Source organism: Balaenoptera borealis (assembly GCF_965194805.1).
Source record: "Balaenoptera borealis genome assembly, chromosome: 2".
In the NCBI taxonomy this organism is placed as follows: domain Eukaryota; kingdom Metazoa; phylum Chordata; class Mammalia; order Artiodactyla; family Balaenopteridae; genus Balaenoptera; species Balaenoptera borealis.
This window is the reverse complement of record NC_138867.1, coordinates 65,198,133-65,214,383: the sequence shown is the minus strand read 5'-3', so window position 1 is coordinate 65,214,383 and position 16,251 is coordinate 65,198,133. Positions and strand designations below refer to the sequence as shown.

The 16,251-nt window shown below is 44.3% G+C and overlaps 1 protein-coding gene across 2 annotated transcripts in view; it reads left to right on the top strand.

The window, feature by feature from the left end:
* SERINC5 (serine incorporator 5) overlaps positions 1–15,746 on the top strand; it is an 86,459-nt gene extending 70,713 nt beyond the window's left edge. For both annotated transcript variants that reach the window (XM_082378011.1, XM_082378012.1), the window contains 4 exons: positions 5,189–5,255; positions 8,162–8,201; positions 8,868–9,012; positions 11,155–15,746. In XM_082378011.1, the coding sequence (XP_082234137.1) occupies positions 5,189–5,255; positions 8,162–8,201; positions 8,868–9,012; positions 11,155–11,302 (400 nt within the window). In that variant the 3' untranslated portion in view covers positions 11,303–15,746. The remainder of the gene's footprint in view (positions 1–5,188; positions 5,256–8,161; positions 8,202–8,867; positions 9,013–11,154) is intronic.
* The last annotated feature ends 505 nt before the right edge of the window (positions 15,747–16,251 follow it).

The following is a 16,251-nucleotide window of genomic DNA, read 5'->3' as shown; positions in this document are numbered from 1 at the left end:
AGAATGTCTCTCTGAGCATGTTGGCTTTTTCTCGTAGAGCTTCTAACACCCCCTAATGCCATAGAGAGGGACCAACAGACATAGACATAGACGACAGACGTAGACAAGAGAACTGAGTTTTATAAAGCACGTGTTCACAGTCATGCATCAAGCTTGCAAACGCGTGCAAGCTCTCAGCCTGTCTGGGATGTGGTGACAGCCTCGCCATGCTGCAGCAGAAGGGACTGTGGTGACCGGTTTCTGGCCTTGCACCGTTATTAATTCCATACTTGTTCACTGATTCGGGCCCTCATCAATGAATGTTTTCAGGAAACTCATAAAGGCCACCCACATTTTAATCCTGATTCTCAGCCCTTCCTTTCTTAAGATTCTCCTTCCTGAGTCTGTTATTGTTGGGCTTTGGGGAGAAGTGTCAGCAACATGGCTAATTTTACGATTTGTCACTCACGTTTTTTTCTGTATTGGTATGTAAAAAAATATTGGTAAATCCAGTGAGGAGAAAGTAGGTTACTAAACTATAAGTGTAGAATATTCCATTTTAGAAATAAAATATAGTTGTATTTACACATGTAGAAAAACTCCTGGAAGGAGATAAACCAAGCTTGTAAGAGTGGTGGTATTAGGGATAACTTTTTTTTCTAAAAAAAAAATTTTTTTTTTTTTTTACAATGAGCTAGTGTTTCTTTTGTTTGTACTATCAGGATAAAAAAGCTGTAAAGATATTTGTTAGAATAAAATCATATGTTTTTTGAGTTGCTGAATGCCAAATCCTGCATGATAAAAAATGTTTGTGCCCTGAGATAAAAATAGGGCATAGATTTGCTATAAGCCCATCAATGGAAAAGATGGCAAAAATGCTATTTAATGTGCTGATAGAACTGCCATCAGTGGTGTTGGTTTGTGGTGTGGAATTTCCACCCTGTTAGATTTTCACTGCCACCCTTGAGTGAGAAATGATGAATAAAACATTGCTCCTTTTGGAATTTAGAGGCACTTTAGTGGAGGTTGGTAAGGTCTAATCTGATATTCCCAAAAGATAACAACTTTCAAAGGTGACAGCTGCTACTTAACATCTGTCTAAATGCCAGTAACAAGCGTTTTTGAATGCTGGTAACCAAACTGCAAAACCGTAACGCGCAAAGGAACGAGGAGACAGAAACAGCAGCCACACCGAGTGCAGGTGAGGAGTAGACAGGCAGCTCCAGGGTACTGGTGGAACACACGGCACGAACACACTGCCTGGTGAAGGCAGGTGATTCCTCAGGGGTCAGTGAGGTGCTGCGCAGGGCGGGGTGAGGGTGTCTGAGGGACTGATGTTTGCTCTGATTACCCACCACAGCTCCAGGAGGAATGGGCTTTGAGAACTTGATACTAAGCATCTTGGAGCTCAAGGGGTACTGAGTTCAGCCTAGGAGGGCCTTAAATGGGGAGGTGTGAGAGGCGGCACAATTAGGAGTGTTTCAAATCTTGACTTTCCTAGACTCAGAGGATTGAGAGATTGGAAGATATTACAGAAGGAGGCTGCCCTGCCTGGGCGAAAACTGTCATTTGAAGATGATTGCAGGAATATCTAGAATTCTCCATAGAATCTGTAGGAAGCCAGAAGATCGGGTGGTGTGTGCATTGAAGGGAGAAGAAATCACCTATTTTCAATGGAAGTCCAGGGTTGCTTGGCATTGGGGTTCACTTTTTTTGGTAAGATCTTAGAGGCTCACTGTGCTATGTTCTCACCCAACTAGAGTCTCCTCACCCCCGACACACTCTCTCTCTCTCTCAAACACTTCTTTAGGAGGCTCTCATGATGACCTCCAGTCTCAGTTTCTGGCTCTCTGTCCCAAGTCCTGCTTCTGGGCACTCACTGTCAGGATGTTTTACTCTTGGCTGTCTTAGCTTGGAAGAAGGGCTCAGCTAAAACCCACTCCCCAGCTTTCCAACTGAGGCTGCCCTTTCTCCCAAAGCCTCTTCTACTGTACCCAGGCATTATGCTGTAAAGAAATGTCACAGCCCGGACCCCGTCAGGAGTCCCCCGATGGCTCTTTCTATGAGCGGATGCCCCTGTACCCCCTTAGGCCTGGATCCTTGCTGTCATAGGCCCTGGCCTCCCCCAGCTATTCCTTAAGTCCCTCCTTGGTCTCTAGATATTGACTGAAATTGTTATTCTGTTGGCTTCAAGTTCGCAAACTGTCAGATGAGACAGGATCATGGAGTCGATCAAGTTCAATTCCCTCTTGGTAATTCTCTGGCAGTCCAGTGGTTAGGACTGTGTCCTTTCATTGCCGAGGACCCGGGTTTCATCCTGGTCGGGAAGCTAAGATCCCACAAGCTGTGCGCACACCACCCCCCCCCCAAAAAAGAAAAGTTCAATTCCCTCGTTGTACACATAAGGAAAATTGAGCTGTGGACACTGCTCCTATATTTCTCCCCCAGTTCAGGAAGCCTTTCCTTACATCTCCTTTGCTGGCGTATTGGGAGAGACAGGTTCATCGTCATTTTTTCCCACCCTGGGAAGACTTGGAGTAAGGTCCTTCACTTAGGTGGAACAATCAGCTGGATGACTTGCATAATTGCATTATTAAGAGGCATTTGTGCTGTAAAATGTTCCCCGGCTATTTCAGTTTTAGCTATGCTTAAGTGAAAAAAATAACTATTTTTTCAGCTGTCTTAGGAATTTGAGTACAAAATTGGAAAAACTGACTCTTTAATAAAGGTCAAACAACTTGCTAGTTCCAAATGGGACATTTCACAGCACTATAGCAGACCATATGGAAATAGGTGCAAGATTGGTAAGATGGCACTGGAGAGATTGGTTTAAATGGAGAAAAGTTGGCAAGTCAAGGAGGGTTATCTCTTCTTTTGGTGAGTTCTGGACCTACTGCTTTTATTTAAGAAGGGGGGGAGTACCTTTTGGGAATCCTGTTACTCCCTAACCTGCCAGCTAGAAATCTTCATGTCTCTGCATCAGGAATATGTTGAAGACCCCTTTCCACCAACTCTGGTTTCCACTGGGAACATAATTGAACTTGATTATACCAAGTCTGAGAACAGTCACGGGATCGCTCAAGGGCCCTGTAAGTTTGTCGGGGGCAGAATCTGCGGTCTCCGATAGGAAAGTCTGGACATGTTGTCTAGAGACTTTCTGTGACCTAGTGGAGTTTGGCCAGTTCCAGAACCACTGAAGCAGATGTGGAGGGGCACCTGCATTGCAGATCATTCTTACAATATGGAAGAGATTCTGGGCATGACAGAAGTTGGGAGGGGTTGGGGGTAGCAGGGAGGCGTTTTTCTTTTTTGGTTGTCACAACAACTGCAAGATGCCACTGGCTTTTGGTGAGTGAGGGCTCAAGATAGTAAACAAATAAGGTGATTAGACCTTCTCTGTCCACTGAAGCATTGTCCCAACCAAATGCTGTCAGGCTCCTCCCACCCCCACAGGAAGTACTAGGTTAAAGTCACTCAGGCCTTAGCCCTGGAAGGGAAGAGGTTATGGATAATCCGGGAATTGTTGTCTTGTGCCGACCAGATGGGTCTTAGTAATAGCCAGAGTGCAGACAATAAGAATTTCCTAGGCTTTTAAAAGAGTTTGTAAAAACAGTATTTTCTCAGTAATTTTAAGAAGAGTGTTCTGTGGGTAAAGGCCATGACTGAATAAAGACCTTATTTTACAGTAACATCTACTTGTAGAAGTCACATGTCGCTAATGATGAACTGATTATAGGTATTTTTAGAAGAACAAAAGCTTCCCCTTTTAAAGGGCTCTCTGATGATGGAAGCAAAGTGGCAGAGGTGCCAGGATCAAAAGCTTTGCTTTTCTGAAACCATTTTATTCCCAAGAATTTATGAAATGGAATACTTATTTGAACTTTTTTAAAGACTAAATACCATCTTTCAGATGAAAATTCCAGATATTGATCTCTTCCTAAAGTTAAGTTACATTTTCCTCCATGGAAACGATATACTGTGTTAAATCCTAATTCATATGCACAAAATGGAGCACGCCGTTGAGTGCAGGAGCAAGGTGTATGTGTTTCTTGGGTGCACAGCCATTGGGAATTGTTTCTATCATTCCTCAGACCAGGCTCAAAGTCAGGACGTGGGAGTGGAGTGGGCCTCCATTAACATCCATCTGTTCAAAGCGGAAGTGAAAGTGATGCTATTGGACTTGAGGGGACCACAGAAGAAGCAATGCTCTTGGATCCCAGGGGACCTTTTTATGAGGAAAGCTTGTTATTGTTTATTTGCATCTCATTGATCTCTTCTCTCCTTGGGAAAGAGGATGAGAATGAGCAGAGAAGGCAGTGTTGCCTCTTGCAGTTTATTTGGTTAAAATGAGTCTGCTAATTCCTGCCTCTGCACTAGCCCCACCGCCCCCAGGCTAGTGCATTTGCTGCAGGAGGGCAGGGATTGTCGTGTGTTTCACTGAGTGCCCAGTGCTTAGAACAGGGCCTGGCACATGGCACACCTTCGGTAAATATTTGCTAAATCAATCTGTAAAGATTATTCATATATATTGAATATTTTTCTATTTGCTTAAAATGGTCCTTTTTTCCCCCCCAGGAAAAATAAGTACCTTTTTTTTTTTTTTTTTTTTTACCCCTGTAAGCCAGATTTTATAACATTTTACCTCTCTAGGCATGGGGAGAGTGGCAGGAAGAATTTTTTTAAATCACACTGATAACTACTCCGTGCTGAATTTCCAAACAGAAAACCTTGTTCTGCCAAAGGCTGATTATCACAGAAAATAGTGATGACCTTTGCTTTTCATGCCTTTGCGTTTTGTTGCCATTTCTGGCTTCTTTTCATTGCTTTTGATCCCTTCTAAGTGAGACTAGTCAAAGGGAGGGGAAAGATAAAAGTGAAATCTGAAAATTATTTTGGCATTTGAGGGAGGAGAAGCAGAAACCAATAGTGAAAACCAGGATAATAGGACCAAAAAATGACTTTTATTTTTTTTAACCTATAAAATTCTCTTTGCATAAAATGATCTCATGCAACATGGGAAAAAAACAGCCATCGAACAGGTCAGGCAATTTTGGAATAAAGTGGGATGTTAAAATAGACGACGTTTATTTAAGCAGAACTGTAGGTTAGAGTGAGCCTCTCACTGGAGCCTCGGCCAGGGGGCTCTGCCCTCCTTCGATGTGATGTAACACGTTAACAGGCTTTGCTGACCTTTTTGTTTATCTCTTAGTTTGACGTCGACAACCAGATCAAGTTCCGATGCTCTGCAGGGGCGGTACGCAGCTCCTGAACTGGAAGTAAGTTCATTTCCTTTTCTTGCCCTGCTTCATCTCAGAAGGCCCATTTTTCAGAAGGCTTTTTCTGTGTTTATTTGCATCTTTAGTGGTCTGCATTCCATGATCCCATTTTTCTCCTCAGGAAGGAATACAATTTTCGTACAGGAAAAGAAATGTCCTGAATATACTACAGGATTAAAATAAATCCTTGATTTTCCTCCAACAAATTTGGCCTCTGGTGTGGCATTCGGCCGCCCCACTCCCACCAGAGGCCTGGGTAGCTCGTTGGGCTGCTCTTTGCTCGTTTCCTCTGTTGTAACAGAATGTGTGCGGGTTGTCTTAACTTCTAGCCCATTCCCCTCGTCTTTACCTGTCTGCGCCCTCCGTACACGGCACGGCCATGAGGTCATACGGTAGCTGCGGGAAGGAGCAGGGGAGGGACGTGCCTGTGCTCTGTGCCGCCCTGCTGGGCACTATCTGTACGTGAGCTTGTTAACTGCAGCAGCTCCAGCAGATGGGCATCTCATGGGGCGAAGAATGGTGAACAGTCGGCGTCCGAAGAACCAGGCTGGTCGGCGGGTGCCTGTCGGTCAGCAGAATGTCATTTTCTTTCTTGTGCAAAAGTCTTTTTTCTGGGGCCCTCAGTGGAACATCCACCAAGGTCACAAAAGGTCTAATCAGATGGAGGCAGCCAGGCAGAGACTCAGCCCTGACCCCAAGAATGGAACGAACAGGAGGTTCCGATGATGGCTAAGACTAGCTGTGTTCTAAGTGCTACATCTGTGACTTCATTTAATCCTCAGAGAAACCCAAGGAAGGTTTTATCTCCATTTCACAGAAGGGGGAAAAACAGAAAAGTTAAGTCCTTGAAACTTTTGATCTGCCAGCGTGTAAACCGTACCCTCTGGTTCCGGAGTCTGTGCTGTGTTCTAACCACCACTGCCGGAGATTCAGCTGCTCTCCACGGGCCCTGGTGCTGATGCTGCCTGGCGTCCGAGCCCTGGCTGCGTGGAGGAAGGGCCCTGGTGTCTGTCCAGATATGGGCACTTGGTTCTGCAGTGGGTCTCTGGGGATGGTCCTCCCTGCACCTGATCTGGAGATAGTGGACCATTATGAGGGGTTGTCAGTCTGCCAGTATCATTCAACAGCTCTTTCTGTCACTTGAAGAAGGAGAAAGCTGTGCTGAGTTTGAATGGGTTACTGCCTATTCTCCCAGAAGAGAATGGCCTCTAGAAGGCAAGTGGTCATTCACACCACTGACTGGGTCACCCCCTGCTGAGGTTGGACCCGCTCTGGCTTCAATATCCCCATTGTGTACAGAGTTAAAGTGCAAAGAACAGCAAGTCTCCGAATTAGATTTAAGAGAGGATGTTTTTCTTCTCATTCCAAGGAAAGAGCCCCAGCGTTCCCCTCTGAACTGGAGAGCACACAGGATGGAAGTTGGTTTGCTAACTCCTTGCCTCACATTTCACGGATATACCTTTGAAAGAGAGAGTTACTCATTTCTTGTTGTAACTTAAGCTTCAAAAGCTTAAGCATACCATGTCTTGGCCCCATTGAATGAATTAGTGAATCTTAGACTGTATCACTTGATCCAAGATTCTGTCAAGGCCAATCCCTCTATGACAAGTTTCCTTGATGCACGAAGGAAAAAGGGCTTGGCTTTGAGATGTATAAATGGGACGAAGGCTCAAGCTCCCATGTCCTTGACCCTGGCTCTCTGTTCTTCGTCGTGAAACTGTTAGCCAGAAGGTGCTGAGGACCCAGCACTTCCCAGACTGTCTTGGCATGTGTAGCATTTCTTATTCTGTTTACCAGCGTACTTCTGGAATCATGTAGTAATTTTTCGTAACCTGATTTTTTTAAAAATTGTTTATTGTTTTGAGTAGGTCAGAAGCATGGCATGACATTTGGAAGGAACCAAGGACTGTTAAAGGAAAGCATCCCATCCATTGCTGTCCCCAGCACCCCTGCCCCCATGAGGCAGCCAGCTCAGAGCCTGATTTTAATAGGAAATGTGGGTAGGCCTCCTGGCCCCAGATCCATTAGTTTTACCCTTTCTGAGTCTGTCAGCCCCACCATCTCCTAGATACCACATGCTGCCTATTGGGGTTCACTGCGTTCCTCTCCCAGCTCTGTCACTAACCTAGTTTTGTGACTTCAGGCCAGTTATTCAGCCTGCCTGACCCCAGTTTCCTCACGCGTAAACAGGATAATGATCCCAGCCCCAGGCGCTGAAGAGGATTTCATCAAGTAGCAAGTAGAGCAAAGCACCGGGAGTGAGCTCCACGAGTGTGGCGACCTTGTCTCATTCACTTTGTGTTCCAGGTTGAGTTTTCCAGAAGCAGCCACCGAGGCAGAGCCTGATGTGCAGGATGTTTATTAGGGATCAAAACATGTGGAAGGACGGGAGGGGGCAGCATGGGGCAGAGGGTGAAGTCGAAGGGCACTGCAGGCTGGACAGAGCCACTGCTCACCCCCCGGGCACTCGGAGCAGATACCCGACCCATCAGGGCTGTCCCCCAGGGGTCAGTGGCTGCGCCTTTACAGCCCTGCCGTGAGCGGGCATTCTGTATGGGTTGCCCAGGATAGGCTCCCTCGAGGGTGGGGCAACCCACAGCTGGGCAAAGCCTGGAGCTGCCTTCTAGAGCCTCGCAGTAGCTGAGCAAGCACTAAGGGAGCACCTTGGAAGGGGATCTGCGTGGCTCACCTCCATGTCCTTATTTCCTGTCACTAGCCCCCAGAGCGTCTTGGAAGAACAAACAGGTAGTCAGAACCTTTCGAAGGAATGAAGCGTGCAGTTCAGGGCTTGGGATATAGTTCAGATGGAGAAAGTTTGGCACATAGGTGGCCTTTAGTTCTTAACCAATGTGGAGATAGAAAAGCAGAAAGCAAGCTGCCTGACTTTATTGGTTTTGCCCTCACAGGTAGCCCGGTGTTGTTTTTGCTTCGGCTCTGGTGGAGAGGGTAAGTAGACAGCTTTCCTTCTGTGCTCCGTGTGGGCCTGCAGACCTGTAGCTCTAGTCTGTAAGCATTTGGGATTCAGGCACAAATAACTTGAGTGGTAAGAGGAAATTTTTATTCCAGAGCTGGTTTTTTCTTATGTGTTACACTTTACACATTCTTCCCAAAGGGTTGCTGGGATTTGTTTGTGTTGATATTCTGGCAGGCGAAGAACAGTCTATATTTTGGGTCATATTTATATAAGTTACATTACCCAGTGAGATTTCAAGGAGCAGGAGGTGCATTTTTTAAAGGAATGATAACTTGGAAAATTTCTTTCGTTCAGCTTACTTTTCTTCTTGAATTAGAGCATCCCAGGGGCTTGACAACTCTTGCTCTGCTCTCTCATTTTCTTCTGAGCTTATAATACGTTTTGTGTGTTTAGGGGCTCTCTTCTGTTAAAATAAATGTGACCGACATTAGGTAACTCATCCTGTTTTAGAAGGTTCTGGGGTGAGGTGGGCATTTGGGGCTTATGGCATAGATGAAATTGCCTGAGGGTACAAATGATTTTTGACAGCTTTTCTACTCAACAGCCCCTGGGATGGAAATTAGCGAGTGTGGCTTTGCGAAAATGGTAAACATGCATGTGTTCACTCACTGGGCTTGTGCTCGCTTTGTGGTTCACAGACACAGAAGAGCAGCAGAATGTGAAAGAGGGCCCGAGGGTCATTTATGATGAGAAGAGAAGCACTGTCTACAGCTATGCCTATTTCCACTTCGTATTCTTCTTGGCTTCCCTGTATGTGATGATGACTGTCACCAACTGGTTCAAGTGAGTGGCCCCATTGTCTTAGATGTTTTAGAAGTTGTTAAAAAAAAAGTCTTTTAAAAACATCCTATTCTTTACGGCCCGAAGATCAGATCTCTTGGAGTCAACAAACTTCTTCTCCAAGTGCTGCTGTACTCATCTTCACAGAAACAGTCCGCGTTCCTGACAGTCTGTCAGCATGCTTTTTTAAAAAATATTTATTTATTCGTTTGGCTGTGCCAGGTCTTAGTTGCGGGATCTTTCAGTTGCAGCACACAGGATCTTGTTCCCTGACCAGGGATCAAACCCGGGCCCCTTGCATTGGGAGCGTGGAGTCTTAACCACTGGACCACCAGGGAAGTCCCTCTGTTGGAGTGCTTCTAAGCCTGGCAATTGGTGATACTTACTGCAGCTTTAAGAAAATGGGAGGTTAATGGCACGTGGGCAGTCTTGAGAGCATAGTAATAGTAAGGAGAAAGAACATGGAACTGTGCCTTTAAGAAAGAGAAGATACTCTTTTTTTTCTACTTTGTACTTTGTCTTTTTTTTTTTTTTTTTTACACTTTCATTACAAAAGTTTGAAACATCTTGTTAAAAAAAACTAACATATGGACTTCCCTGGTGGTCCAGTAGTTAAGACTCCCGGCTTCCACAGCAGGGGGCACGGGTTAGCCAGCTTGGCACGGCCAAAAAAAAAAAAAAAAATTAAGGTGGAAGTGTGAAAAGTAACAATGGACCCCCCCCCACCCCATAACCACTGCTAACTATATGGTATGTATCCTTTCGTTCCTTTTCTGTGCATTTATAAGCCTATATAATTTTTAAACCATAAATGTGATTACACATATTTTCCCCTTTGAGGGTTGTTTTTTAACTTACGTGATGGACAATACATGATGAGCCCGACTTTCCCTGTCACTACATGGAGATTCTTTTTGATTCCTTTTGGAGATTTCTTTGACCGATCCAAAGTTTCTGTTGCATCATAATTTGTTGTGCCTGAGGATATACCTAAGATAGACATTAGAATAACTTCGGATAGACATTAAGACTCACTGTACAACAAACATGTGAGTGGCTCCTTCATGCCACACTGCTGTGGGTGGCAGGGACTGTATTCTAACAGGGGAGATGGATGGTGATCCACAGCAAATACAGCGTGTCAGACAGTGATGACTACTGGGGAGAAAAGTGAAGAAGAGGAAGGAGGAGTACCAGTGGGGTCGGGGATGCTGGGGGCAGCGGTTTCAAATAGAGTGATGGGGAAGGCTTCCCTGAGGAGATTCTTCCCCAACATCCTGAGGGAGAAGAGGGTGTTAGAGCCTCTAATGCTTCCCAGTGATACCTGGAGAATTCCTGGAAATTTTTGGCTTCGGAAGTTTAAGAAAGGATGGAGGCAGAAAATAACAGATGTCAAGGATGTGGAGAAACTGGAACCCCCTCTCACTCCTGGTAGGTAAAATGGTGCAGCCACTTTGGAAAATAGTTCCTCAAAAATGTTGAACACAGAGTTATTATATGATGCAGCAATTCCACTCCTAATTATATAACCAAGAGAAAAAAAAACCACATATGTCCACGTAAAAACTTGTACACGAATGTTCATAATAGCATCATTCATAATAGCCGAAAAGTGGAAACAACCAAATGTCCATCAGCTGACAAATGGATAAACAAAAGGTGCTATATCCACACAATGGAATATTCCTCAGCAACAGAAAGGAATAAAGTACTGTTAGATACTACAACGTAGATACACCCTGAAAACAGTATGCTGAGTGAAAAAAGCCAGTCACGAGAGGCCACATGATTCCATGCATGGTGACATGTCCAGAATAGGCAAAGCCATACAGACAGAAAGTGGATAAATGCGTGGCAGGGGCTGGGAGGAGGAGGGAAATGAGAGGGCAGCTGAAGGGTGCAGTGTTTCTTTCTGGGGGGGTGAGAATGTTCTAAGATTGATTGTGGTGATGGTTACACAAGTCTATGAATGTAACAAAAATCGTGTACTTTAAGTGGGTGTGAATTACACCTGAATTGAGTTGCTAGGGAAAAAAGAAAGGCTGGAGGTGGTGGAAGCAGGGAGAGACAGACTTGGTGGAAGAGACCTTCTCACCACCCGTTCTCTCCCTGCCCTGATCACAGCTGGGTCTCTTGTTTCCGCAGCTATGAAAGTGCCAACATTGAAACCTTCTTCAGCGGGAGCTGGTCCATCTTCTGGGTCAAGATGGCTTCCTGCTGGATATGTGTGCTGTTATACCTGGGTACGCTGGTCGCTCCCCTCTGTCGACCCTCTCCGCACTTCTCCGTGTGAGGATGTGAGCGATCTCCTTGGTTCTGCAGGCTGGAAGTGACGTCCTTTGAACAAATGTACCAGGAGTCTGAGCAGTGACTGGTACTTTGTGACAAGCTGACATTCCCCTGGCTGGCTTGAGTGGGTCTAAAAAAAACTTACAGGGGGGAAAAGAAAAATCACCTGCTTAGCTTTTTTAATTCTGAAATTCGAAAAGAAGCTACCAGTTTGTCCCCCCAAAATTGAAATTTTCACCCGAGTTGATCCTGAGTGATATATTTTGTATGTGTCTTACCCCTAAAAACTGGGATAGTAGTTAGGCTAGTATTTTCCTTCTGCATGTTTTTACCAAAACAGAGTTTGGGGCATGACATTTTATCACAGGGAGAAAAGCTTACCTTGTGTGGCCTATTATTCCTATCCTTGAAATAGAAAGACATGACAGAATCTGGAGCCCTGAGCTCCTGACAGAATGCAGACCCCTCTCACACCTTGGCCTGCGGGACCCCTGCTCATGGTTCCCTGGTATTTATTGGCTACAAGAGGAAGCATCTGCTTTTAACTCCACCCTTGTGCTGTTTCCTCCCAGCCCCCAAACGTTCCCCTTTGAAGTTGTGATGCTGGGAATCACAGACTTCCCTCTGTCCTTGCCCTTCCCAGAGCTCCCCTCATCCTTTCTGGGTTCAACATCTTTGTTATAATGTGAAAAAGCACAATTTGCCATCACCACCCATGTGATCCCCCACCAGATTATCACTACCTGATCTGAGTTACTGCAATAATACGACTCTTACTCGTGGTGTTATTCACATGATTAGAGAACAATATTTGTGTTGTTTTCTTTGCTATGGTTCTTTCTTGTTTGTGGATTGATAGTCATGATACTTTAGGACCTTACCTGGGAAGTTGCTTCTTGACTGAAGCCTGCTGCACCCCTCTTTCCATTACTAAAGTCAGCCAGTTTCTCTTCCACTTGAGGCCTTTGAAATTGTAAAAGCAAAAGGGCTTTTGTTTTCCAGCTCTGTAATGTGACCACACCGTTAATGTCCATTATGATTTTGGGGGTGGATTTGCTGAGGTGGGGATCATAGGCAACACCTCAAACAGGGCTGACCAGGTAAGGCCTCCAGTTATACAAGTTGTAGAAGTGACCAAATGTACTTAGAAGAAAAGGTGGGTGGGGAGGTATTTAACTAAGCCACAAGCAAAAGCCGCAGAAATTTCCAAAATACATACTTTTTAGGTGATACTGAAGAAAGCTTTGACTCTAGGCAGCTGCCCAAGAAGACGTCCATTTTCAGTGCTGATGCTGTCAGCCAGGGGAGAGTTTACGCAGTGGAAAGTCCATCAGAGACCCTGATGGAGGACGGTGGGCGCCCTCCTCTTAGTATTTCATGCAGGATGGAAAGAATCCTCTCAGCACCCGGGCAGAGAGGGTCTGAGGATGAAGAGATTTGGCCTGTACTTTCTGTGCCCTGCTGTATGCATTGGGTCCCACCTAAGCTGGCCTCCAGTGTGCCAAATGCTGGCCTGGGAAATTAGTCCAGTTCTTCATTTCCACTCACTGCTTTGCCCTCCTTTCAAGAAAATTGGGGGGCGGGGGTCAAACAATGGATGAATTCCTCCAGGAACTTATTTACAGTGTTGGAGGTTCGCTCACTGTGTGTGTGTGAGAGCCTTGTTTTGTAAACTTTATCAAGTTTTTTTCAGACCAGGAGCTCTTTGGGCTCAGTGGTCCAGAGATCTTCTGTAGGCACAAAGTGAATGGCCGCCATGTGTAGCCCGAGGTTAAGCCAGTGGGAGCGTGAGCTCTGTGGGCCGGACAGGTGGAGGGAGTGGGGTTGTGTGTGTCGCAGCGTCCTGGCAGAGGCCACCGCAGCGGCTGGTGCAGTGACACGGGCTCTGGGTAAGCCGGGGTGCCATCAGTGACAGGTTTCGTTGTGTCTTCTCCCTGCTGGGGTCTAGTGGGGTCTGGCTTCCAGCCGTGTGACTTTAGAACTGGCCCTTCTGGCAGGTCAAGGTCAAGCTGACCAGGCCCTGTGTTCCTTAGCGGGCCTTCGTTGGGCCCTTCCTGTGCAGAAGGAAGCTCAGGGAGACACAGAGGAAAGGACATTGCCAGTGGCCAGGCCCTCGGAGTTTCCTTCCTTAGCCGCCCAAATTCTCCTACAGCCAACCCCCATTTTCCAGCTGCTTAAGACTTGGTTGGTGCCTAATAATGTTCCTTTCTGAAGGTTGGTCTGACACAAGAAGGAGAGTTACAGTCACTGATTTTTATTCTCAACTGAAAATTTAAGCAAGTTTACCTGAATGATCAAGAGATGTAGGTGTTCTGTGAGGACAGAGGGCATATAAATAAGAAGTTGACTTTAATGATTATTAATTGTAATAAACAATACTCAGGTGATAAGTCAACATTCATGGGTTTAAAAAACCTGCATTTTTGTGCTGTTGTGTTTTAAGAAACTGGAAACATTGTGCCAATTGCTCCGAGTTGCTCTTAAGGATGATGTCCATTTGATAAATTCACTGATAATCTTTTTAAAATAATAGACTTCTGCTTCCTACAACTTTTTATACATGATTTAAACAGTGCATTCCCAGAAGCTGCTGGTCAGACTCCTTTAGTGATGAAAGCCGAAGATATTTTAAAACTGTGTGTGCTTCCTCTGTGCTGTTCATCCGATGTGGAAATTTTTTCCCCTCTCATTTTCACGAGCACAGACACTTAAGTAGGGGAAGGGATTCTTCTGGAGTGTTGCAGTGTATGTCTAGATGTGTCACCTCACTGAAGACCGGAGACTTTTTTGTCAAAGGCTTTTGGAAACCCTACTTTGTCCTTACTGGGTTGAATTTTTTAATACTGGTTAGTTGGTTTTGTTTTTGTTCTCACAGTTTCTTGGGAAATGGCTTGAAAGAATTGTTGCAGAGGTCTTTGGAGCTCCTTTGTAGAGTAGATGGGCCATGTGCGTGTGGACTGATGGAGGGTGGGGTTACTGGGGATTTGGGGTTCTGGTGCCCATCAGAATGGCCAACAGAGGGGCTCCCACACCCCATTGTTTATTTCCAGTTGCTCAGCGGTGCCTTCATTATGGATGACCTCTGCAGTGCTAATCCCCCCAAAATTGTCACCTTCTGCCTTTTTAAGATTATGTGCTTATTTAATTTTGGCCAGAAGTTTACTACCATTGGTGCTTCCTGTTACCCTGCAAAAGGGAATTCCAGAGCCTGTGTGCATTTAAGCTGCCTAGGCCTTTTTCTCCTTTGACTGCCTTTCTAAAGAGCATCTCATCTTGGTATGTATTCCTGTCCTACCCCTCTTGGAAGTGAAAGGCGGTTTTAGTTATAACTAAGAAGGTTGTGACCTTGGGCCAAGACCCCACGTGTCCAGAGAGCACTCTGGGCCCTCCTTAATCAGGTACAGTGCCAATGCCCCTGGATTCATGGCATTCTCTATAGGGTATTCTCCTTAATTTACTAAATCCCTTTGGCCTCGTTCTTAACTGTGTTTCCTGCCATCTTTAATATATTTGTAAAGCCTCAGACATTTTAATCCAGTTTTGCATTTTAGGCAGAAATGTGTTCTCTAATGTTGGAGCTGCTTCGCAGGACACAGATCTTTTGAATTGATGCTAGCCATTCTAAAGACCTCTCACTCTTCCCCCCACCCCCCCTTCCTCAGTAAATCATTTGCAGAGGCGTTCATTTTGAAAGGAGGAAATATTTGGCTTTTACCAAAGAGGTGTTCTTTTTTTAAAAGCAAAATCCTTTCAGCAAAAACTTACTTGGGGAAGGGTGGATTAAGAATGCATTTGTCCACATCCACTTCTACAGGTGTTTAATCATATTTATGTGAGTAAAATGTTGGAAGAATTCTTTTTTTTTTTTTAGAAGAATTCTTTAAGGTAATCCTTTGTGGTGAAGGATCCTGGGAAATTCTGTCAGATAAAGAAAGCTTGTAGCAGATGGGTAATATATGTCTTGAGAGCTATTTATAAGAAATTTAAGGATTGTTTTGTTTTCCTTTATTAAAGATTTAAGGTTTTTTTACTTTGCAAAAAAAAACTACAAAAGTTTTATAGTCATAACTTTGTTACTTTTTTTTTAACTTTTCTGAAATAATTAGATGTAGCCAAATTATGTGGTTATGTTTTGCTATGTTAGAATTTGAAAATGTAATATGTGTGGTAAATCTACTGTTTGAAATTTATAATGCTCTCAGATATGGTTGGAGTTTTGGTAACTTTTAAAATAGTTATTTTTTTTCCTTTAAGTCACAAAGGCAACTATGGATTTATGTTTGTTCTTTTGGATGCTAATTTTTCTATGAAGCAGCCGAAGTTGACCAGTCTTTTCCTAGGTAGAAAACTCAAAACTTGTTAACTTTAATAAAATTGAAAACTGTTGTTTTTTCTCCCTTCTGTTGAATACATTTGTAATTAAAGTCTTCCAGGTACTGTTTTCCAAAGATGTCTTCAGGTGTTAATTTGCTCTCTCTTAAGCTTCATAGAGTCTGTTCTAGTTCTAGAGAATGAAAATACAAACAGGAAAACCCAAGCTTTTTGCCTTCTTTCTCTCTGAAAGCCCCTGCAGCCTGCTTCCTTTTTCTTATTTTTATGATAACGACATCTATCTTAAACATGAGAATTAGAGTAAGTCTTTAAACAAGGTAGTGTGAGTCCTCCAACATGGTTCTTCTTTTTCAAGATTTGGCTATTCTAGGTCTTTTGCGTTTCCCTCTGAAGTTTAGAATTAACTTGCCAGTTCCCTCGATTGGGATGGCATTGAGTCATTAGATCAATTTAGGAAGAATTGACATGATAACAACATTAAGTCTTCTGACGTATGATTGTATCTTTCATTTACATAGGCCTTTTAAAATTTCTTTAGCAGTATTGAATGATACTTTTGCTTTTATTAAAATATCTTTGTATGGGATTTAATCTTGATACTTCTAATCCTCATTTGTATGT